Source organism: Branchiostoma belcheri, unplaced genomic scaffold (assembly GCF_001625305.1).
Source record: "Branchiostoma belcheri isolate BF01 breed outbred unplaced genomic scaffold, Haploidv18h27 scaffold7, whole genome shotgun sequence".
NCBI classification, from domain to species: Eukaryota; Metazoa; Chordata; class Leptocardii; order Amphioxiformes; family Branchiostomatidae; genus Branchiostoma; species Branchiostoma belcheri.
Window position 1 is genome coordinate 3374255 of NW_017804353.1, and position 25869 is coordinate 3400123.

The window sequence follows — 25869 nt, forward strand, 5'->3', positions numbered from 1 at the left end:
GCTTGTCTAGCTTCATATAGTACTAGTACATGTATCTTTTTTGCTATTTAAACAGTGGCGTATTGCATAGATACTGCCCTACCAATTTGATACTTGCAGCCACCAAAAGATCAGCTAAGAGACTGTCAATCTCCCACACATGACCAATGAAATGTAGTCTTTTCTTAGCCTCTACCAGGCTTCAGGGGCAGCTGGAAAGAGTAGAAATTGGCCAAAATTAATAGACAAAGTGGAAAACTGTAGTCCTTTACCAGACCAACTACCTTGCGCATGTTATCTGTCTGTTTGGCTATAATTTCTACACTTTCCTACTGCTTCTGAAGCCTGGTATAGGCTAGTCTTCTCTTAGCTCTTGGCAGATCACCTCCTCAGAAGTAAGCGTTGAGTCTTGCTGCAGCCTCGGGGATGACTGAAGCGTGGCTGGCGAACAGCTTCACGTGCCGGGACACCTCCTGCCACCTGCTGCCGGCCTGCAGGTGAGAAAAGAACAGGTGAAACAACAGATGAAAAAACAGACGGAGCAAAGCAGGTGAGAAAGTGAAGAAGGAATGAGGTAGTTGAGGAATACAGGTGAAACAGGCAGGTACCTTGGTGCCTACAAGCAATTGATGTGAAGAAGGTACCTTTTGCAGATATGTCGTGTGTGTCGCATACCAGTTCTTTTGTTAGAGTGGAGTAACGTTGACTTTGAATGTAACATTACCTGAGATCCATGTAAACAGAGCCTTTTGAATGGGACCATTCCATTTTCAAGGGAAAGGGAGAAGGGGAAGTAAGACTTTTATGGAATGGTGTTTTGAAACATAAAAAGGGATGTTAATATGGTATGCTTTACAATTAATAATAATGAATTAAAAGCAGACGTTAGGTGGGAACAAAAGGAGAAAAATACAGGCAAGTACCATTTTTCTTGGATGTGTTTTTTCGAGGTTCTGGAATGGAATTGCCTGCGTTGTGTAAACATTTGACACGTGATCAACGTCCTCATATAATATGTTCATCAGAGCTTCGCGGCAAGGAAAAAGTTGCCTTGTTGTACATTATATTGTATACAATAGGGACAATAGGGTAAAAGTCAGTCCTAGAGTTCAGGAGGGTAAGAAAAGGAAAACTTCTCCAAATTGTTTCAATGTGTCTTGTTTTCAAAGATAAAGTAACAGTCTGATATCTAACCTTGTCAGTACAAAGACATGGCCACTGGCATTATTGTACACCTCCTGATAGGGGACAACACTGGACGTTAGCCCAACTCACTAGAGACCAGAGGTCTCCCCATGGCTGAGCCCCTCTCCAGGGGGGGCTCCCCAGGTACCTGGGATGGTACCTGGTTGGGCCAGCAGTAGCCCAGTGCTGGCCCGTAAAAACTGGGCTTTAACCATAGCCATGGGTGATTATCATCTTACAACTAAGGAAGTTTTACACTACACAGCCTTAAAAAAGTAGGCTTCCATGCATCCATGGGCATAATGCATCCTAGGTTAAATCTTATCTTACAACTGAGGAAAAACTAAACTTAATATGTACATTTGAAAATGTGTACATACAGAGTGCCTTACAGCACCTGTGCAGTGATCCAAATGTCTTCGTTCATGTATAGCAAAGTTCTTTATTCACAACCACGTCTTGTTTGACACTTGTATGGCTCTTATTTAGCAAGTAGTTGCAAATAAAGGACTTTTACCATTCAATCATTCAACCACCTTATATGTATTCACGAATCTCAGTTCATGTGCAGTAACTACAAATGTATACCTTCATGTGACGTTGACAAAGATATTTGCATTGGACTATTCCATAAGAGAAGTACACTGAAAATCACTGAAGATTTACTCTTTTTCTGTCAAAATGAAAAATGTTTCTCAAACTTTCAATTTAAGAAGTATACAATGACAAGGGCTTAACAATATCTAAAAGCTAACAGTACACTTACATGATGTGTAATGCCAAGGGAAAAAAGGGTTTATCCTTTAAAAGTTTTGACGTTGTGAGTGAACTATGCTCGTTCACTCACTGAGTGAACTATGATCGGCCTAGTATGCAAACAGTTGATTAATGTTTGACATGTCCACAAGTTATGTTAAGCAGGACCTAGGCCAGTAATACGATGTAACGTTTATGAATTTGAAATCTGCATATAATATGGGTGAATAGAACTGTTTAAGATTAATAAGCGAGTGAAAAATGAAAGAAAATATAAGTTCATATCCTGTTAACCTGCCCTTTCTTTAAATACAGAATAAACACTGTTATGACCCTACTTTGCTATCTGAACAGGCCACAAGGGAAAAGTACATTTACCACTTTGACCACATGGAATCATCATTAAACAGGTCATAATCTTCCGCGTTGTGCAAATGTACACCGAGTTTAGCCTGATGAGTCCCTTCCAGGGGGGACTGCCCTCTCACAGGGTCCTACACAGTCGCAGGTTGGACACGAGACAACCTCCTGTGTACCTGGTTGGGCTGGATGGATCAGCCCCCATGCCAGCCCGTAAAAAAACTGGGCTGCACATGGCCATCAAGCTACTGCACTCTGCGGCCATTTTACTAATCAACTAAGGAAGTTTCACACCACTACGCAAAAGCAGAGTTCAGCAAAGTCTAGAAAACTTTTTTTTTGCTGCTGAGGCACGTAGCAAAATTATTTTGAAGGGGATCACAAATTCTAACACAATTGCATACAAATTTCAAAGTGTGTGGTTGCAAAGTTGGTGATATGTAAGTTACTAGATAGTTGAACTTACGGTGACCATTTCTTCCTCCGAGAACCTTTCTCCGCTCTCGTAGTGGAAGTGCCATGCCTCCGTCTCGACCCAGGCGTTGTCCGTGTTCCGCGGGTCGTCCACGTAACCGCGGTAGATCATGGCGGCCGAGAAGGTCTCGATGGGGTCGTCTCGGTCTGTGGGAGGGCTGTCCTTCTCATCTGCTGTGTACGCTTCAAACAGCTGTAATACAAGACATTGCATGGAAAAATTGCATAACAGGCCCTGTCGTACCTAGAGCCATGCCTGTCTAGCTCTATGCCTGAATGGGTTAGGGTTAGGATCACGCATGGTTCTGGACAGTCTCTATCATACCCTGAACCCAGAATCTACATGTACTGATGTAGTTCTATGTCCGAATGGGTTAGTGTCAGGCACTGTTCTGGATAGTCTCCGTGTATCTAAGAACAAAGATTTGCCTGAGGCATGGTTCTGGAAAGTCTCCATGTAAGTTACATGTACATGTATCCAAGAACGTAAATTTGCCCCAGGCACAGTTCTGGATACATGACTATCCAGAACCATGCCTGAATGGCCTGGATAAAGAAATAACTTGTTGTGGCTTACGTTTGAAAACCAAAACCATGTTACATGTGTGACCTTGAGCCTCACCTGTTTGACCTTGCTCTCGTCCATGTTCCTGTCCACCACTGCCGGCTGCTTCCCCAGTGCCTTGGTGCAGAACGCTCGATGGAGAACACTGTACTTACTCTCTAGGCCTGCTGTTATCGCCTGGACAAATCAATCAATCAATCAGCAATCAATCAATTAATCTATCAATCACAGGCTGTTTGCAATTCAGTGCATCTTTTTATAATTTTCGAAAGTTATTTTCAAAGTCTATCAAAAGAGGCCATTTAATTCTGGGGATGCAAGTAGGCAAGTTTATTGAAAATTTCTTGCCAGCATAACTGACCTTTGGTGTAACACACCAACTTCTCAGGCAAGCGATGTGGCAGCAGCTGGCTATATTACCCCAAACAACCTGTTACACCTAACATTTGCAAATCTAACTGTATTTTGATGTTTAAAGCTATCTAATAGTGATGATGCCCCTACTTGGTGGCAGAGAGTTCCACTCTATGATCACAGTACAGTACTGTGTCCCCGTTGATCTGGCCGACTTACCCCAGGTATGGCCCACTCCTCAAAGTCTGGCTCCTTGTAAGACAGGAACTCCAGAACTCTCTTCCCCTCCACCAGTAGGTACTCCTCCTGCTCATCTCCTGTAGCTGGGTCTACTGCATGTTTCCACCTGGAGCAGGAAATATGCATGCTCTTGAATGCCCTACTTGTTTCCACATACATGTAAGAACATACTATTAGCTAGCCTATAAATTACTGTTGTGTAATGGTCACTTGTTTGTAAATCATAACTATTACCAGCATGAGCTTTTGGATGAAAAAAATTAAATAAATTTCATTCAAAGACTGAAAAAATATAACAATTATTATTATTCTATATTTATATTATTAATTATGTTTTACAGCAACAACTTCACAATGGATCAGATGGCAATAACACTGCCTCAATAGTAAATGCATGACATTACATGTACCTTGTGCAGATGGCCAACATGCTGTGGTCATAAAAGTACAGTATAAAATGTATGTATACTATGTACATGTACATGTATGATACCGTACCTTGTGCATATGGCCAGCATGCTGTGATTTGGGCCCCACCTGAACAGCGCCCCTTTGCCTCTCAGGCCAGTTCTGCCCATTGGGTTCCTGTAACAAGCAACAATTGAATTATCTGAAGGATACAGCATAATTCTATCATGATCAAAGATGTCTGTAGTACTAGTATCATTTATGCATAACCTCCAAATGCTGTGGTAACTGAATATTGATCTGAAAAGGTGATGAATGTTAGAGAAGAACTTAGAAAAGTACTAGATTTCTGACTTTTTCAAGGAAGATTTTTGTATTGCAAGAAACATGTGTACGTAGGTGCAATCTTTAGGGCTGTTATCCATTAGCTCTGCGTGTACAATGTAGCTTTTTTCATGATGCACATGTAAACAACTTATAGAATCTAAAGTTAGATAGACAATGTCATGCAGTTCAAGGCAGGGAATGGCCCACTTACTGAGGCACCCCCTCTGATGTGATGTTGTATCGGATGCCGACTCCTGTGTCCTTGTCCTCGATCCACGACCTTCGATCGACCTCCATGACCTCCTCCCTCGTGCCCCCCTCCCCCTCATGACGGATTTTCATCTTGTACCCGACGATCTCGTTCCACACAGGGGCCGGCTGCTGGGCACTGGAAAACATGGTAAGAATTTGTCATCATTTCTGTAAGTTAGTGTTAAAAGAACCCGTTGAAAGGAAAAGAAAAATATTTCCACAGAAGGGAGGCAGGGCTCACTTGCTTGCACCACCAAGCCTTCCAAAGTCAAAGAAGATGTGAAAGAACAAAATTATATTAGTGCACTAGTTTTGTTTGGTATAACATGCATGCTGTATGTGCTCACACTTTTTCCTTTAACCTGCTTGACCAATTAGATTTGAAAAAAGGGTGACTTTTTTTTCCATTTGCATGCTCACATCAGTTCTGGGTTGCCCAGTGAATGTCATTTAATATACAAACAAATCAGTAAGGCCTTAATAAGATTAAATAGCAAGAAAGGCGATAAACCAACCTTGGGTTGACCTCATCAGCGAACTGTCGGAACCACTCAGAGAAGTGTTCCATGGGGGCGGTGTAGCGGGGAGGGTCATACTCCACGAACAGCTTACGCCAGGGAACGTACTTGTCGAACACCGGGAATCTCTTCCTGCTGGTGCCGAAGTACGGAGACTGTCTGGCCGCGATGTGGAGAACTGCCCCAGTCTGGGTGGTCGGAACACCCTCTACCTCACCACTCTCTGGAACACACAAAAATCAGGATATGATATGATGGCTCTCAAAATTTATCCGTAATTTATTGACGTAACACTGTTGAGTACCGAAGGCAGTATTCATTGTGTCAGAGGTGCAATATAGTCTTATCCTTTTAAACATGAAATGCCATTTCCCTCATTTTGAGGGGAAATTTTCCTGGACCAGGTAGACTGCATGAAATTTTAAACCATCATGACTATATAGACTAAGTATTCTAAAGACAACTGACACCAACCACAGCTCTCTTACCTCTCAGCAATGTATGTGGGAGGTTATATACATTTGTATTTTTAAGTTAACACCTTCATTTCCCAATTGAATGAGGTACAATCAAAAGCTATGTTAACATGAAAGAAAACACACATTTTCTGAGACACACAAACACCACAGATACATGCAATTTATAGCATATTTTTATTTGTCTGAAAAGTTACAACCTGCAGCTGTGCAGCTGTCTGTCATTGTCTAATTTTGTAGAAGAATACAATTACAATGTAAGTAGAAGATTAACACAGGTATTTTCTTCTTGTTTTATCTAACAACAGTGAAGACCATTTAAAAATTTAAATTCAACTAGTCTTTACACTTCACTATGTAGTAGTAGGCATCCTTCCATCTTGAGAGGTGATAGTAGCACTATAGCTCTGGTGTGTAATGTCTTGTGTGTCCCATCAGGGTCAAGTGTTTAAATACAATCATTAATAGTTAATTCAGTAGTTCTGAAGTATAGAAACTGTGTGGTTCCAAAATGTCACAATAAGCTGTCCCTGTGTTGCCATGGCAACAGCCCGAGGTCCCCTTTTGTCTGTAGTGACGTGTTTGAGGAACTTTCCTGTCTTGTCAAACATCTCCACACATTTGTTTCCACTGTCTGCCACAATGATGTTCCCTGCCCTGTCTGTACAGATGCCACAGGGCAGGCATAGCTGACCTTCACCACTTCCCTCATCTCCAAACTTGAACTGAAACTGTCGGTCCTCGCTGTACACAAATACACAATGTTTCTCACAGTCTGACACAAGAATGTTCCCTTTTGTATCCACGGCGATGTAGATTGGGTTCTCTAACATTTGTCTTCTGTCAACAGCTTGAATACATGTCCCATCTGCCCTGAACAACAACACTTTGCCATGTGGACTGCCCCTGTCTCCTGTGGTGGTTTGTGTGATGAGGATGCAGTTCCTTCTGGTGTCCACTGCAACTCCTCTCCACCACCCAGAGTTCCCAAGGTCAATCTTTCTCAGTTCATTGCCATGTTTGTGGTACTGCACAGCTAACTCAGTAAGACCTGACCTCCCCACCACCCACAGGTTCCCCTCCCCGTCCACGGCCACATCATGTGGGACCAAGTTTTGTTTGCTTGTCGTGAACTGTCTCACAAACATTCCCTGCAGGGTGAAGACTTGGATTCTCTGATTCCAGCAGTCTGCGATAAAGATCTCCCCTTCATCTGACACTGTAGCACCAAAAGGAAGGTTGAACTGCCCAGTTTCCGATCCCTTCTCACCAAATGTGATGCTCTCAGTGTGACACTCCCCTTGTCTTTGGTTATGGTGATGATTCCTTCCACTCGTGGAAGCATTACTAGATGTAGGTACTTCCAAATTTAATGGTACAACTGCCATGTTTTAAAATTTTCTCCCTTCTACAAGTGGCAGCCAGACCTTAGGTCAAAGTCCATTTTCCACCATGTTTGTTTATGCTAAGGTTCAAAGGTTTGAGATATTATTATGCGCCATTTTTAGACTAATCTTAGCTGACCATGGGTTTGATATTTGAAAACTTTCTAAAACATATCATAAAATGTCCTGAAGCATAACATTGCTCACATTTATGTCATTTCAAGACTTGACATGGTCTTAAAACACAGAAGCAACACCATAGCAACAGTAACCAAGGTGACCCACCTTTCTTCAGGAGGTGTTTGATGGTCTCCAGCATGAGCACGCTCTCCTGCATCATCATAGCAACCATTTTCAGTTTCCATAGCAACACCATAGCAACAGTAACCATGGTGACCCACCTTTCTTCAGGAGCAGGTGCTTGATGGTCTCCAGGGTGAGCATGCTCTCCTGCATCATCTTCTCCACCTTGACGACGCGGTCGTGGAGACGGTCGTGCCTCCTCCTCACCCGCACGTCCAGACGGGACAGGTCCTCGCTCACCTGCTCATAGCTGCGGTGGAGGGGGGGAGAAAATCTTAAGGTGGAACATCTTGAAATCATGACTAATCCATTAATTTTGAACTACAAGTCTTGTATTTGACAATAAGAAAAACTTATCTCCCTACTGTATAACCAGCAGTCTCCCCAGACATTTTCAGGGGAGAGGTGCACCCTACTCGATTGGTGCCGCTCTGCAAATCAGCAAGTCTTCAAAAACCCTAACCCTAACCCTCCCTAACTCTTATACAGTGTCACTAGCACCTGCCCCAAACTCACACGTCTGTCTGTGTCATCTGCTTGTTTTCCTGTTCAGTCTTTTTCTTCTCCCTGGAGTTGTAGCTGTGAGCGCAGGACTTCCAGAAACTGAACTTGTCCTCGTCAAGCTCGGCTCCATCAGGGATGTCTAACCCTCCATCCACCATGTCCTGACTGGAGTAGGTCTTCTCACCGTATGCCACACGGACCTGGGAGGGAGGGAATAATCATTGAATGGATGAATGAATGAGTGAGTGAATTGATGGATACATGCACATCAACCATCCCAACAACACACACAACCAACCAACCAACCACAACAACTTAAGCACTCATTACAAATAAAACAGTCATCCTACCAATTAACCAACAAACTGACCAACCAACCACCCATCCACTCACCTTGGTGACAATGCGGCACTTCCAGCACCAGCACAGGTACCTCCCCAGCATGTAGATGTAGTGAAACACGACCAGCGGTGGCGGCAGGCTGTCACGCCGGTCCAGGTCGATAATCAGTTTGTATCGCTGGTACATCCAGATTTCCCGCGACTCATCCTGTACTCTCTGATATGTCTTACTGAAAACCCAAGAAGGAGGAGACTATCAATGGTTTCCATAGCAACAGTAACTATAGTGGCCCGACTTTCTTCTACTTTCGAGAAGATCCTTGATGAGCATGCACTCCTGCAGCATCTTCTAAAATAAGTACAAGTTCACATACCAAGTTTCCATAGCATCTCTTTCCATAGTAACTTTGAAAGTAAACATTGCTATTAACTCTTAACATGTGTTAAGACCTCGAGTTACAAACAATGAGTGAATAACTTTGCTTTGACACAACAACTCTATGCACATATACATGTACTACTGGATGTTAAACTATAAAGGACACACCCACCACTCAAGGCAACCCCAACTTCATGACTAAGTCTTGAAGCACTGACTGCCTTTTTTGTCTTCTGAAGAAAGCAAACCAACTTACCTAAACATAGCGAAGAGTACAGTGAGCAGGCCAAAGCGCACACAGATGAGGTAGAAGGTGAGGGAGAGGTAGAGGTACCAGTGCCCCTCACACGCGTCTGAAGTCTCCGCAGGACAGGTTGGCATGGTAACGTTGGGGGAGTACCAGCTGGGAGGCTGGTTGGGCGGAGGCACGACAATTAGGCCCTCACAGTTACCTGTACAGGTACAACAATGGACAGGTGTGTTACAGGTGTTACATTACAGGTGGGCATGGTAATGTTCAGTTCAATGATCAGGCCCTCACAGTTACCTGTACAGATGATAATGGAAAGGGTTGTTGCTGACAGGTACAATGCTTGGGAGAGGCATCCGAGTATACCCCACCTTCCAGGTAGCCGTATGGAGTGAGCCATACATGCTGGCAGGGTCTCCAGACCTGCATATGTTGTCCAAACAAAAGCAATGATACTCTCTGGTGTAGTTATTGTTAAAATATGTCAGATCATATATATATTAACTACATGTACATTCACTAGTACCTAGAAAGCTTTTAAGTTCAATCTGACCTTCCAGGTAGCCGTATGGAGTGAGCCAGACGTGCAGCCAGGGTCTCCACACCAGCATCTTCATCACATCACTGTCCAGCTCATGCCAGGGTTGGAGCAGGATCTGGGATACCACACCGTGGATGCACATAAACACAACCAGCAGCCGGAAAAACACCAGCAGGTCGATCTGGATCTGGAACAAAGGGAAAAAACATTGTCACAAAATTTAATGTGATCTCGAAAAGAGGAGGAAAAATCTGGATCAGTGTGATCATTATTGACAGTGGCATGGTTGCAGCAGGATCTGTGACAGCACGCCGTGGATGCACATAAACACAACGAGAAGACGGAAAAACACCAACAGGTCGATCTGGATCTGGAAAAGGGAAAAATCTGGATCAGTGGGATCACTGTGTTTCTATCCAGCTCATTTTTGTGATCTGTGGAGAGAAAGAAAGAGACATTGATGTACAAATGTACACTACCAGCAGTTAGAAAACACCAACAGGTCAATCTGGATCTGAGGGACACATGATCTGGATTTTTGGGATCACCGATGTGCATCAAAATCTGTGGAAGCACGGGAACAACACAAATAGCCAGAAGAATGTGAATCTGGAACAATGTGGGTCTGATATGCAGCTGGAAGAAAAAAAAAGCTGATCTACTTCTGCTAGCCTGTATTCAACTTCCTTTAATTTTCATCACAAAAAAATTACCATTTTCCTGAGCATGACCAGCCTGGGTCCGAGCAGCAGACTGTTGGGGGCGAAGACGTAGAGCAGCCGTAGGAAGAAGAAGAACACCATGATGGCCATCAGCAGCTTGGCGTCCTTCGGGTGAGCGAACCCCACCCGCGTCCCCACCACCTTCATGAAGAAGTGCGCCACCCAGAACACCACGATCAAGGTCGTTTCCATGTAGAGCCAGTAGTTGTACTCACGACTGGAGGACCGGCGAAACATCTGGGGAGAGGAAAAGGAAAACCAGAATTTCGAGAGTTATATTTTGCAATTAAAGCAATTATTATTATACACCATTTTTACCTTCACATACATGTAGTCTAGACCAACATACTACTGCTCTCTTTATTCTTACTCAAAACACATTCATATTATTTGGTGACCAGCCCCTCCAACTCTGTCCTACCGCTAAGTCTTGCTACATAATGTAATCCAACACCACAGGGTGTCTGCTACAGCACCAGCTACATGTACTAGTAACATGATGGTGATGGCTGTCTGGTCCAGCTCATTGACTTTACTTGTTTTGAGATGGAGAACTGAGCAAAAACACGTGACCAGCCCCCCAACTCTGTCCTGCCACTTGCTACATAATGTTCCCTACAGGACACTGGGACCACAATCTCACCTCCGCGTCCCTGTAGATGGTGCGGATGAGCTCGACAATGGAAGTCGTCATCCACAGACTGATGCCCACGTCCAGCAGGGCGCTCCCACAGCCAGGCAGCAGCCCGGAGAGCGACAACAGGAACAGGAATATCATGTAACACAGCTGCAGACAAACAAACAAACAAAAAAGGAGCAGTTAATTTACTCATCGATCATTAACCAAGGTTGTGATCAGGACATCATAGAACCAGCCATGGAGGTCCTGTGTAGAAGAACCATAAAGTACTGCTATCAGAGTGTTTAATATGCACATTTATGGTGACCAGCCCCTCAAAATCTGTCCTGCCACTTGCTACATAATGTACTAGTAACCCAACACCACAGGGTGTCTACTACAGCACTAGTTGCCATTGTGAAAGCTGTCTGATCCAGGTCATTGTCATTTGTTTGGAACAGAAACTGACCAAAAACAATAATGTTTGTCTTATGTGAACTCAAGATAATTTACATGATAAAATAGCCCAGCCTACCACGTGAGCCCAGTACTTGGTGATGGGAGCAGTCCACAGTGCCTTGATTCTGCGGAAGAAGTTGAGCATGCAGGTGTTGAGGGTGCAGTTGCACCTGTAGCCTGCACAGTAACGACAAGACGACTCACAACCTTCCTCCACCTGCCTCTCTACGTACGGATATACCTGGGGAGGGAGTAGACATTGAGCCCAACTTGTTTTCTGGTTACCTTAGCAAGTTGGCCATTCAATGCCAGTTCAGCAGTACTTACATGTATCATCAATACCCTTTCTACAATACATGTATGGGTACATCTCAGGATTATTACAATCAGCAGTGCTAATAAAAAATTCTCAGTTGTTACTGTAACATAGTTTAAATTTTGTGCATTAATAACTCTGCATAGAGGTCCATTGTCACTGATTCATCATTTATGTAAATTTCATTTCTGGCAGGGATGGTGTTCCTCTGTCAGCATGACAAGGACCACTTCTGTCATCCATCTGTAGTCACCTGTGTCCCCATGTGGCTGTAGAGTCCTGTTCTGGCGCCGAACAACTGGTCACAATGCAGGTGGGAGAGCAAAGCAGTGTTCACATGGGGCTGGCACTAGCCTGGCAGTACCCGTCTTGGGAGGGGTACATGTAGTTCTGACAGCAATGCCTTAAAGGTATTGTCACTTCAAACCTACCGGGCTCTGACTGATGCTGTTCTGGCTCTGCTGACTGCCCCGGAGGATCTCCCTCTTCCTCTGGGCCCTCCTCTGGTCCTCTGCACTCGGCCGCAGAAAACGGAAGTCGATGAACAGGAACATGGGGAAGATCAGGAAGGCACTCAGCAGGATCTGGAGACAAAAGATGGTTGTAATGAAAGTAAAGCTTTCAATTGGTTATTTAGTGAATTTTGTATGTTATCATGATAATACTTGTACATGTTGTACGTGACAGTGGTAGCCACCGCCAGCCTTGTTGCCGCCTGGCTACGACATGTTATGCCTTGTTGCATTGTCGATGAAGTAAAACAAAGTAAAACAAAGTGACTGAATGTTAAGTTCTCTGACGCCTCCCTTGAGCCTTTTGGTATTCTAGAAAGAAGAGCCTTTAGTTTTTTATAGATAATAAACAAACGTTTGTTTGTTTGTTTGCCAGCTGGGGAAGATGTTTGCCATCCTCTTCTTGATGGAAATCCCTTCCATGTACTTCCATTTTACCCATTTCTGACAGCAGGGGTGGGCGATGAACTTCTTACACTCAATATAGAATAAAAAACAAACGAACAAACCTTGAGCCAGCTGGGGAAGATGTTTGCCATCCTTTTCTTGACAGAAATCCCTCCCATGTACTTGCGCTTCACCCACTTCTGACAGCAGGGATGGGCGATGAACTTCTTACACTTGCTGTCGTACGCGACCTCGATCGCCGTCTTCACCTTCCAGTCCGGAACCATCTCGTTTAAGATGTCCGTCGCCTTCTTGGTGGACTCCTTGTACCCCATGTCTAAGACACCGACGGCCAGGTCTTCATACTCACTGTTGTAACAATTTTGACAAAAATTTTATTTCCAGCAACATTGAAGTAGTTCCTGGACAGATTTCATTTGGAATTCTTACGTTAAACAAAAATCACACAGTTGTGACATCATCACTAAAAAGCTTTAAGCAAATCCTGCAATTTAATGTGCAAAGATTAGATATAACAGGTCGTTCAATGTGATATAGCTCACTGTTGCGATGTGATATAGCTCACTGCGTGTCTGCGAAGCTGGTGTGTTATGCCGAAAGACGGTTATACGGGCTATACCGATACAGATACGTGTACATACGTGACGAGTGCGTGCATCTCCCTGCGCAGCGTGGCATCCTCCACGTACTTGGTGAGCGACATGTAGACCCGGCGGATGTACAGGGCTAGCGGGATGGGGTCCTCCGACTGCTCCCAGATCACACGCACCAACCGCTGCTTGTTTACCAGGATCGCCCAGAGCAACAGGTCCATCATCACCTGAGGGGAGGGGGGCATTTATGATTATCATAGTCAAGAATTTTCCAAGTCATTCTTTAATTTCAGTCTACCGCAGCACAACAGCACTGCTTTCTGTGTTGGCTTGCTTTTGACCAAATTGGAAAAACAACACCTTCTTCCAGACTTACATGTACACATTGTCAAGATCTATCATTATTGTTGTATGAGATTTTAAAAAAAGATGCCTTTTTCTAACCTCCACCCACCTTAGTTTTTTTCTGGAAGCTGAAGCACATGATGGCTGCCTTCTCCAGACTCGGCCGCTGCTTGTTCGGGCTCTCGTGGCAGAAGAAGTAAACGTCGACCTCTGCAAGTCTGCAGATTACCTTCTTAAGGGTCATCAGAAACTTCTCGGGGAGGACCCCAAAATCCTGCAACATGAAAAAAATGTAACCTCAATCAACATTTATTCACCAGGTTACATCTCTACATTGCTTTGAGAAACAGTATTTTCAAGAGTTTTGCGGTGCACATTCCTTTTAACATATAGTTTAAGGGCAGCAGATACATTGTACATGAACATGTATATGGCAGAATTATGTTAGCAAACATTATCAATAATAGTATCAAACAGTGTGTCTTTTCAAATTTAAAGCAAGCAGGAATTTGTTTTAGAGAAATCTGAACTCCTAGAAATTTAGAAAATTCTACAGTGTTTTACATTTTGTAATCCTCTGTGGCATGACAATATGTTCTTATTCTTAATCTTTATAGTTACTGTAAGATCAAGATATAGAATACACGTATTTACAAAAAATAACACTAGAGCTTAAAAATGCTGTACTTACAGGCAGGTTGTACCCCATGGCTCCAAACACTCCCTTGATAAACTCCCTGTCCTCTGCTTTCTGTCAACAAAAGGATAAGTTGTGTCAAAGGAAAAATTTGAAACTCATTAAATCATCCATGTCTTGTTCTACACCAAAAGATGGCATGATTTTGAAACTGTAGCCTCTATACCATACAGCTTTAAATAGTATATTTACATTACCTTAAGATGATTTTAAATACGTACCTGGTGTCCAACATTTGGGTGCGGCAAACTGTACTTTTTAGTGGACCAACTCCCTCAGCATGTATCTCTTTATTTGGTCAATTTCTACTCTTCCCGGACGCCTCCCAGAGCCTGGTAGAGGCTACAAAATGTATACTGTAAAAAAAAAAAAACTATAAATACCTCGAACAGTCTCCTGTATCTGTGCCTGGTCATGAAGTTTGCCGGGTCGAAGCCTTGAGACAAGAAAAGCTCCACAAACTCCTCCCGGTCCTTCTTCAGTAGAGCTTTCTCAAACAGCCGAGACGGGATCTGAGAAAAAAAACAATCATGTTCACTGATCTAATTCAAGTCTACCAACAGGGTCCTTTCAGTTTCAAACAGTCAAGTACAGGTGAGTTTACCTTGATGTACAGCCAGTACAGGTGACTTTACCTTGATGTTGTCGGGGAAATAAGGAGACTGGAAAATCTCGGAGAGCGCCAGGTCAGGTCTGTTCCACTGCAAGGTCAGCTGAAGGTCGCTCTGCACAACGTTGTCATCGGAAACATCTGCTTGGGCTGCAGACATTAAAAAAGGTAGAAAAAAAAAAGAAAAAAAATTAGTTCATGTGATAAAAACCAAAGCAAAGTCGAATGTACCATAATTTTCAACACAAATTGTTGGGAATTACAGTTCATCATTATTATGCTTCAGAATATCTCATATCTCGTCTTCATCCAAACCCAGAGCAGGTCATAAGGACAGAGATCAGGCTCAATAAATGGAAAACTTGAACATGGAAAATCATGCATCTTCATGTATAGAGCACAGTAAGGGGACCAGAGTGTCCTTCAAACGTACCTTTCAAGATGGCGGTGAGGATGTACTTATCCAGGTTCTCCAGGTCGTCATGGAAACTGTGCACCTCCAGGATGCTGAGGAACACCTGGTCCTCCTGATGGGGGGGGGGAGATGTGTGCAAGACTTGGTAATTTGATTTGTTTTATTGAAATTGTAGCAATACAATACATGTGGGTCAGGCAGCTGTTGCTGGTGTCATGTCCCACACATAGAAACATATACACGACAGAACGATGCTCATTTTTACTTGAGTTTCATGTAAGTGAGGAAAGTCGAGAAGTGCCTTTCCCAAGGGCACAAGATCGTGGCATGCCAGGACTCGAACCTGGGAGCTCTTGGTTCTGAGTCGAGCACTCTGCCGTTATGCCACACGATCCGTCAAGGTGTGCAAAACTTTGTCATAAAGATTTAAGACATAAAGTACCCGCATGACAAAACTTGTAGCTTAAACTCTGGAGGGAATTGCATCAATGCCAAGGAGCTTGTGACTCATCAGGCTCATCTTAAATATTTCAGAAATTGTTCTTAAGTTCAAGCTCAGATTAAATTTTAAAGAACCTGGTGTCAGATCAAGTTACCAATGAAATCATACAACTGTTACGGCTTACAGCTATGTGAGTGGTACTTTGGGAGTATACAAGAAGAATAGTGAGCGAGTGAGCTACATGTACATGTACGTGAGTGAGCTACATGAATGAGATTGAGTGAGCGTGTGAGTACTGTGCATGTGTGTGTGTGAGTGAGTGAGTGAGTGAGTGAATGAGTGAGTAAGTGAGTGAGTTACTGTGTGAGTGACTGAGTGATTGAGCGAGTGAACTGTTACTGCATTCACTTTTCCTGTTTAGTGATTTGCACAAAACTAAATTTTCAAACACTTATTACAGACTTATCTGCCCTTGACCTTTTGAAGGTTAAATCAACAGGATGAAGGTCACTCTGACCTTGATGGCATCGTTGACACAGTCGATGATGGACTCCTTCAGGTCCTGAACCTCCTCCTGAGACAGCTGGGGAAACGTCTTAAAGATCCGTCTGGACAGCTCCGCTCTTAAGTACTGCATCCAGTCTTCCTGGGCAGGTCTGCAGTAAAGACAGGGAGAAAAATCTTATAATATTGGGAAAAATGTCTTTTAGAAATTACCATTCCTTAGAACTGTCTTAGAAGTTCTCAAGTACTGCATCCAGTCTTCCTTGGCAGGTCTGAAGTAAGGCTGAGAGGAACATCTTAAAATGTCACTTGAGATGGATTTGATTCAAATACACATATTATGTAGTATGAAAGGCTAAGTACCACCAAATCCAGTCCCTCTGGGGAAGTCTGCTTTGAAGATAGAGAGGAATGCCTGTCTTAGCATGGTCTTAGACATGTCAGACTCTTATAGAAGTAACCATTCTTGACAGATTCCTTCTGTCCTGTAATAAAAAAAAAACTGACATTCCAAAGCCAAGTTTAATAAGGAAGAGTATTTTTATCGTCAATAATGTTTGAAATTGGGCATTTTTACATGGAATCGAATCAAACCCATCTCCTACATGTTTAAGGGTAAGTTTCCCAGTACAATGACCCTGAAGGACTGTACAGTATGTCCTCCCAATGTCATGCATGTCGTGGCTTACAATGTATAATATATCAACTCTTCTGTGTGAGCAAACCGGTTCAACTTTCACTATAGGAGTTCCACTAATGTCAACTATTTCACACGTCCCACAAGGAGGACTGAAAACCACGGACAAATAAAAAGATCTTCATTGTGTAAACAATACCGATCCCTTCTGTGTTTAACATGGACTTGCAAATATAGAATTAGATAGGAAGGGCTTGTGGCTAGGCTAGTGTCAGACAATGGCATCCAAAGTGCCCGAGGACACAAAATTATACAGCAAAGTTTGTAATTAAAACTACTTCAAGCATCTTTTGTGGTAACTTCAAATTGAAAACCTCTGACAAATCAAAGAAGCCGTAGGAATTTTGGCACATAGACGCATGACTGCTTATAGTACTATAGTCTCATCAGGAGTCAGCTTAAATGTTGTTTAAACATGCTTTTGGTATGCAAACCATTTCACAATCTTGTGTAAGGGAGCTTGAAAGTCCATTGGACAAATAGAAGGAACCTTAGAATGTAAACAAATACATCTCCTCTATGTTAACATAGCCCTGCGACTGTCAAATGGTTTTCAGACATTCACCAACAGAAGGCTGGGCATCCAAACTACAAGCTTTCAAATTGGCAAACTGCCTTCATGCACAAGGGAGAGTGAAAAGGAAACAGCCCTCAAGAGGCCACTGCAAACAATCTAATTCAAATTTGTTGGTGGTTGTTTTTTTCTTATTACATAAGTTGCTTGAAAACACTGTGAAATCAAAATTTCAAGACTGTTAGACAGCCTATGAATGTGACACACCTTAATACCCTTTTGGTAAGGTATTAGTACCATTACTTTGAAAATTTATTGCAGAGTCAAGGAAAGAAATGGGTGTAGCCTGCATGGCTGACACTGTGGCCCAACTCTTGCCTTGCCAGCAAAAATAGACCCAAAAGTCAACATTACCCAACCCTGTAGCTGGAGTGGTTTTTCCTTTGTAAGGCACCAGAGGGACAAGGCCATGACACTGGGCTTGTTTGGTGTCTCCAACGAATTTCACATCATTTAAACATTGTGTCAATATGAACTTGGTACTAAGAATATACACTATAGGTTATTCACCTTAGTTTTTGTCTTTTAATTTCTTCGGGATTGAAGCTTCTGGTTAAATGTATGTTGTGAATTTTACGTGACATTGACAATATAGGATTTTTATGATTTATAGTCAGCCTGTCTTTTAATAGATGACTTTGATGTATTTTTTACATTTTAATACATTTAATTTAATGTTATGATATAAGACAGAGTGGAATCAGAATTTAGAAGATTTGTCGGAAACAGTCCTTACCTTTCTTTAATCTCCTCATAAGCAAAGGCCAGTAGATCAGCTGCCTTGCCACTCCCCTTCAGTAGCAGCACAGGTGTCTCCTGCTGCACACACCCCCGTACATACTGTATACTGGCCGGCCCTCCCTGCACCAACACACACACCACAGGGTTCGCCTTCTTTCTGGAGGTTGTGCCCGGAAGAACTGGAAATAAAGATCAGGTACATGTACATTGTATAACAAGAAAGGTAATAATTGCAAAGCAAAAAAAATAAATAAAGTCATAATGTTTTTAACCTTCACATGATAGTTAATAAGCTACAGCTCTGTTTATTCTTAATTTCTCAAAATATTCAATTATATGATGACCAGACCCTCCAAGTCCTGCTACTTGCTACATAATGTAGCCCAACCCCACACGGTGGCAGACTACTAGGGAGCCGGCAAAAAGCGAGGTTCAGTCAGGCTACAGCACTAGTTACCATGGTGAGTATTTGAGAACCAATCTTTCCTTATTTACTATACATGTAGCCTTGTTACCAGACCTACTATAGCTCCTGAGTCCTACATCCTCTCTGCAAACATCTACATCTAATATTATAGGTCTGGCAACCAGGCTACTATACAAGTCATGTATATACGTGTACACATGTAGTGCTGATAACCAGAAGTGGGCCATACCATTGTAGACCTGGCGGGGTGATCTGTAGTGGTGCTGCAGCTGGAGGCGCAGGTCCTGCTCTGCGGTCCAGTTGTCGTTTGAGCCGTCGTCCACCACGATGAAGTGTGTGTGGTCAGGGTTCAGCTCCCACTGCTCCTTCATCTCATCCTGGACAACCCGCTGTGTGCCCATCAAATATAAATCGATCAATAATTGACCAATGAATCAATCATAAATTATGAAATAATCAGTGATTATCCATATTTTGGGACCTTTCACACTAAACTTCCTGTCTGAGCCCCAACATGACTAGCATTTGGAAAAAACAAAGGAAACACACATAAAGACACATTAATAAGTAAAATACATAATTCTATGCACCATTGACACCAATTTCTCCTTGCTGCCTAACCCCATAATCAATACAAAGCTGGTGCCAAATGACTACCTTAGCATGCTAAAGGTTAAAGACAAAGCTTTAAGTTGTACCCACCCATCTCGGCAGCATCTGAGCCACAGCACAGAACGGCAGGATCCCGACGGCCCGGAGCGTGGGTTGGTCGTCCTCTTCCTTCACCACGACGTACTCCCGCCGCGCTTTTTCCCGCTTCAGCGCATCTCCAACCAGCTTCCCCACGCCCAGGTTTGCCCCATTGGTGATCAGCCACATGTTGGTGGTGGAGGCAAGCTGGGGGGAGTAAAAAATGTAAATACTTTGATGGCCATTGGTACACTTTGGTATGTTCCAATGCCCCTATGTTCTGACACCCCTGTATTCCGACATTGGGTTAGGGTTGTTTGAACATACATGTTCGTTGAGTATAGCAGAATAAAGGGCAGTCAGATCCTAGGGTTGTAAGTAAGCAAATGTTCTGGCACTTCAAATCTGAAGCAACTCCAATCTTTGTTCTGATAATAGTCTGTGCCTTGCTGCACACTATTTTAGAGAGTGAATACTAGGTACAGTCAGATTCAAGTTTTCCTCCCTAACCACCTCCATTTCTATCCTAAGCCTTTTTTCGTTAAAATTCTACTTTTGTTTAGAACAAGAAGCAAGGTAACAAATGCATGATCATGGCATTACCATACCAGTGGCTATCTCATTCATTTATTTGTTTGTTCATCCGATCCAAACCTTGATCAGTCCCGTCTGTAGGGCGTCGTAAATTTTTCTCCGCTTCCAGAGGCTGAAGTAGTCCGGCTCGCAGTAGAGCGACAGGATGACCTTTGGCCTCTCGATCCGCCATGTTCGATGGAGGTGTTCGCTGATGACGTCCATGGAGGGGCAGTTCACCTTGTTCAGCAGCAAATATGGTCGACCCTGGGACAAACACAAACAGACAATCAAAACAGATTGAAAGTGTGTATGAGTTCTCTGAGTTGACAGAATGATATCTCTAAAGGCTTACATGAAGATGGAAAACCATGATTTTGAGTATATGAGGCTTTTGTATCCTTGCAGGAGAAATAGAACAGAAACCCTTGTAAGTCAGACTTTATCTTCTAAGTTGGAAATCACAAAATGAATCATGATACACACACTACTTACAGAATTTTTGTTTATGTATTACAATTTTTCACATACATGGAAGGCATGGTGGAAAAGTTGGTAACAAAGCCAACATGCTGACAAGGTCATACAAGTGCATTTCAGACTTAAAAAAAAACAGAAACGTACCTCCTCCCCGTATCGCAGTGGTAGCACCCCCTCCATGTATGACCCCTGGGGCAGCAGGAACTGTAGGGAGGTCGTTGACCCCTGGTTGTTCTGTTCCGCCAGAAAGTCGGCCAGCTCCATCTGAAGGTCGTCTTCCTCACTGTCCTCGCTGTCACTGCCACAGCACTGGGGAAGGGAAAACAACAGCTGTCAAACCTCAAGGTGACAGACTGGAGAAGGTAATATGCAGGGCTCAGAATACTTATTGGTTTCAGCAAACCTGCACTGGTGCAGGTGAGGTGCACTGGTGCAGGTAGCACTGAAAATTACCTGCAACAGCCAAATTTTACCTGCACTACCATTTAAGAAGTATGGATCATGTCTAAAACTATTCAGAAACCATTGCCAAATTTCTTTCCACATACACCTACATGTGTACATAAACCCAGTATGGACTGGTGTAGGTTTGGGGTAGATAGATATCAGAAACACCTAAATAGCTCCAATTTTACCTGTAATAACCAGTGGATACACAGATGATATTTTGAGCCCCAGAAATGGGTGACAACTCCTCATCAGATGGCAGGCCTTAGATTTATTTCATCACAGGACTTGAGTTAAAATGATTAAAAGTACCTAGCCTCAGTAAGGACATCCGTTATTTACATTGCGTCATTGACTTCGAGTGGTGTTGAGTGGCATCAAGAGGCTTAGTAGGGGACATGAGATCGAGAGGTCACAGGTTCGATCCCTCAGCTGGCATTACGCTGGCCATAAGCTCTCAGGGAGGATGCCAAATCCCGTCTATCTAAGATTATGTACTTACCTTCAGTTTGTTCTCCATCAGAGACTGGATTATTTCTGCCAGGTTAGTATCCCATCTGAGTTGTCAATGAAGTTAATCCTCTCTTGACTTCTTTGACTTTTGGGGAACAAATTTGGATGCTACATGTATATGTCAATACTATAAGGGTGACATGTCTAACACAGTGAGCTGCCTCCCACTACTACATAAGGCTTAGCACAAATATTAATAGTAGAAGAAGAGACAATACTTACTGTGAGATACTTAGATGCATGGTGTCTTTTCCAGAAGCATGGAAATCTTGTTTTTGTTCTGAACCGTGGCCTATGTGACAGCGTCCTATGCGCCGATGTCGGTGGTGCGTGAGTTCGTTCCTCCGCAGCCACCTCAGAGACCTTCAACCCATCGTCATCCGAGGAGTTGTCGTCGGAAGACACTTGTGGGAAACGTCCGACCATTTCAGCTCCTTGTAGGTCACAGGTCATAGGTCAGAAATGTCCAACCATTTCAGCTCCTTGTAGGTCACAGGTGATAGGGCAGGTCATTCAGCATTGCCCTACAACAGTAAAAAAAACAGCAGACCTGTAAATAATCTCAAAATTCAACATGCCAGTTTGGACAACTGGACGGCCCAATTCACACTAGTATGTTATAAACGGGGCATATCCATTCTCTAACCACTGTATTTTTGTGTAATTTTGAGGCTTCAAGTCTAATGGCTACACTAGCGACTTGCGTCATAATATGATATATATTACACAAGCAAGTTCGATTTCATGTTATATGAGCCATGGCATTGAATGTCAAATTGTCGTGCCACTAAGAAATTCCCTAATGAGTCCCGGTGACGCCATGTAGCGCACGACAATTTGACATTCAACGCTATGGCTCATATAACATGAAATCGAACTTGCTTGTGTAATATCAAGGACATTATACACAGTGTATAATGTCCTTGGTAATATATATTATGACGGTAGCGTAGCCATTAGACTTGAAGCCTCAAAATTCTACAAAAATACACTTGTTAGAGAAGGGTATGCGTGCATTACAATAAGAGAAGAATTTTGTGTGTCATCAAGTATGAAAGCATTTGCATTTGTTTGCAAATACTATTCGTGCTAACGTTAGGACTTAAGAAGAAAGTGACGCTATGTACTTTGGCATGAATAAGTCCAGGGTGGACTACCTAAGGAATGCGACACTGATGAGAGGATGTCAAAAACAGATTCACCTACTACCGGTATCTCCACTTACAGTCTATAAGTAATTATTTCTTTCGGCATTAAAGATTTTGACAGTATACAGAACTATATGTATGACAGTATCCAGCCGATTAGTTACCGGTAGCCTGTTAAATACTGTCTTGGTTACTTGGAGATTAGGTTTACCAGTGCTATAGTATTATAAAGTGAACAGCACTTACTAGTGGGACATTTCCGGTGGTCGATACTGCATGCACCGTCTTACGTCGCATCAAGTACATGATTGCACAGACTCCTGCGCAAAACGCGCTCTCTCCCAAGAAGCCAAAATATTCGTCGTAACGAATGTGGGCTTACACCGGAAGAAGAAGAAGAAGAAGAAGTATCAAAAGCGCGCCAAAAGTGCAGTGTTCCAACATGTTCAGGACATCACTACTGGCCGAATACGGCTCTGAAACTGAATTTATAGCAGAGGGAACTTTGTCGTTGATTAGCTGCACCCAGAAGTCCAGGCCAGGGCTAGCTCAGTTCTGTACAAATAGTTGTCGAGCTCTTCCGCAAACAAATGTTGGTTCCTTGATGTTTGGTCTATCCGATTTATATAAAGGGGTGTTAGCTTATTTTCAAGAAAACATGTTAGTCAAATTTAAAAATTACTACGTATGCATCTATTCCTAGTATTGAAAAAAGGCTATATGTCAAAATATTGGTGATTTGTATCTATCAAGGCACGAACATATATTGTGTTAGTTTCCATAAAATAACGCCCGTGATATGTCTCCCCTTACAAAAGTGGACTAACCTTTGAGGATTTAGGTCTCTACCACTCGTATGGGGGGTGTTTTATGTTTCATCGTCTTTAACATGAGGTCGTTAATCGACACTAGTAGTTGTTTAAATTTAGATTCAACAATAAAATTGATATAACTAAGATGTTTTTTATATTGAAATTGAAAAGTAAGACTTACTGTTGATATCAGAAGCTAACCATTTTGAACCATTCTCCCTTATAAAGACAGTGGGCCAATCCAAGCAGCTGCATGTTGCATTTGGGGAAACCAGCTTTCCCCAAATAAATAAATCTCTGACCCGACGCGATTTTCGACATTCTATAGCGTTTGAATCTATCCAAAACCATCACAGTCCGGTAGGTAAGACATTCATTTACCTTTCTACTAAACAGTTCGAGCTTATCGACAGGGAAACGTCACAAACTAAGCAAAGTGAAGTGTGTCCTGACCCAGATTATGTGTGACCTACATATTTTGTACATCTGAGATGGGGGGGGGGCGCTATATATAAAACAATTTGTATAATGAGTAAGTTGTAAATGACTAAAAGTCAAAGGCGAAAGTCTCTTCATGTTACGCCTTCTTGTGTACGGATGCTCAACTATGGATCCGATTGATACGCGAGGATGAGAGGATGAGACTCAGAGCCAACTTCTACTTTATTTCTTTGTTCTAGGATCTACATGTGGTAACGATCATTTCTAGCGCATGTGTAGGTGGGCAAGGCCCCTATGGTGTCTATTAAGTTTGCCTGATGAGAACTTAGTATCTACATGTACATCTATCTACATCTATAGGTTACTGAAGAATGCCCTCACGGGGCTTCACGTTCAGGTGATGTATCTGGATGTGTAACACTTTACTGTTTACATAACTTGTAAACTGCTTTTCTATCTACCATTTTTGTCTATCCATATTTTGTCTGCCTGTTGTTGTGACCTCGCTCAATGAACAGCTGTCACCAGGATCATTTGAGCATGCCATGATCAAATGAATAACAAAGGCTCAAACATACATATCTCTCAGCTTGTTGGGCAGCTGTGACTTTTGGGGCCTCAGGCATCGACTTGGAGGTATTAAAATCACTTGTCAATAATACTGGAGGATGAATTTAGGATAACAAATATTGTAACATGTATTACATAGAATCAAAGTGACCAAGTACGCTTAAAATAACAAATAATATATTTACAGAGAATGCATGACGTTGAATTAGAGTGCCGCGTGCCTGCGAAGCTGGTGTGTTACGCCGAAAGGCAGTTATACCAGCTATACAGATACAGATACAGATACAGATAGAGTGAAGTGAAGTAAACTATCTCTCTGAGCCTCATAGAAAAAGGAATGCAGATTCCATGCATTTACATAACTTTCCCCTCTGTGTAGGAATGGAGGAGCCAAGCTGTGGGTTTCCTGCTGACGACCTGCCTACAGAGTGTTCTGGGAATGAGATGGAAGATCTTGGGAACAAGATGGAACAACCTGGGAACGAGATTGAACAACAAGGTAATGAGATGGAACAACCTTGGAACAAGACTGAACACCTTGGGAATGAGATTGAACACCCTGGGATCAAGACTGAACACCCTGGGAATGAGATTGAACACCCTGTGGTCAAGAATAAAAACCCTGGGAATGAGATTGAACATCCTGGGAAGGAGATGGAACAAACTGAGACCGAGACTGAACACCCTGGGGTCAAGACTGAACATCCTGGGACCAAGACTGAACACCCTGGGAATGAGACGGAACACCCTGGGAATGAGATGGAACAACCTGAGACCGAGATGGAACAACCTGAGACCGAGATGGAACAACCTGGGAACGAGATTGAACACCCTGGGATCAAGACTGAACACCCTGGGAATGAGATTGAACACCCTGTGGTCAAGAATAAAAACCCTGGGAACGAGATTGAACACCCTGGGATCGAGACTGAACACCCTGGGAACGAGATTGAACATCCTGGGATCGAGACTGAACACCCTGGGAACCAGACTGAACAAAGTGGGGCTGAGACGAACCTCAGGAAGTACCTGGCATCAAACTCGGAAGGGCAGAACAACGGAGATATTCTGAGTAAGGAAATGCTTGGTGCAAACTCTACCCAGTCTGATGAACCCAACGTTTGTGGGGTGTGTGGATACAGGGCAGCCTACAAGTCTAACCTAACCATACATATGAGAACACATACAGGTGAGAAACCCTACAAGTGTGACCAATGTGACTATTCTGCTACACAGAAAGTCTGTTTAGATAAGCACATGGCTAAACACACTGGAGACAAACCCTACAAGTGTGGGGAGTGTGGATACGAGACAGTTAACAAGTATCACCTAAAAGTACATACCAGAATACATACAGGTGACAAACCCTATGCGTGTGGAGTGTGTACGTACAAGACAGCTTACAAGTGTAGCTTAAAAGCACATATCAGAACTCACACTGGTGACAAGCCCTTCAAATGTGACCAGTGTGACTTTTCTGCAGCACAGTAAAAGTAATCTAGACCGGCACATTGACT

At 42.9% G+C, this 25869-nt stretch overlaps 3 protein-coding genes across 3 annotated transcripts; 1 reads left to right on the plus strand and 2 right to left on the minus strand.

Moving 5' to 3' along the window:
* Positions 1–355: 355 nt before the first annotated feature.
* On the minus strand, positions 356–22832 carry LOC109484626 (transient receptor potential cation channel subfamily M member 7-like). Its single transcript, XM_019787973.1, has 31 exons — positions 22776–22832; positions 21604–21905; positions 20566–20730; positions 20023–20208; positions 19381–19575; positions 18908–19067; positions 18247–18430; positions 16253–16391; positions 15312–15405; positions 14904–15028; positions 14652–14780; positions 14263–14322; positions 13681–13845; positions 13275–13453; positions 12735–12981; positions 12145–12297; positions 11474–11638; positions 10963–11106; positions 10311–10556; positions 9610–9784; positions 9063–9258; positions 8480–8657; positions 8099–8286; positions 7681–7832; positions 5416–5641; positions 4860–5036; positions 4412–4498; positions 3893–4019; positions 3377–3496; positions 2747–2947; positions 356–470 (listed from the first exon to the last, which is right to left on the minus strand). Exons 2-31 carry the CDS (start codon positions 21832–21834, stop codon positions 369–371), a joined length of 4896 nt encoding a protein of 1631 aa, XP_019643532.1. The 5' UTR covers positions 21835–21905; positions 22776–22832; the 3' UTR covers positions 356–368.
* LOC109484571 (tripartite motif-containing protein 3-like) lies at positions 5931–7292 on the minus strand. The gene has a single exon (XM_019787893.1). It carries the CDS (start codon positions 7280–7282, stop codon positions 6368–6370), a length of 915 nt encoding a protein of 304 aa, XP_019643452.1. The 5' UTR covers positions 7283–7292; the 3' UTR covers positions 5931–6367.
* A 2229-nt stretch (positions 22833–25061) lies between the features above and the next one.
* LOC109484587 (zinc finger protein 567-like) lies at positions 25062–25863 on the plus strand. The gene has a single exon (XM_019787912.1). The coding sequence runs from the start codon at positions 25112–25114 to the stop codon at positions 25841–25843; it is 732 nt and encodes a 243-aa protein (XP_019643471.1). The 5' UTR covers positions 25062–25111; the 3' UTR covers positions 25844–25863.
* The last annotated feature ends 6 nt before the right edge of the window (positions 25864–25869 follow it).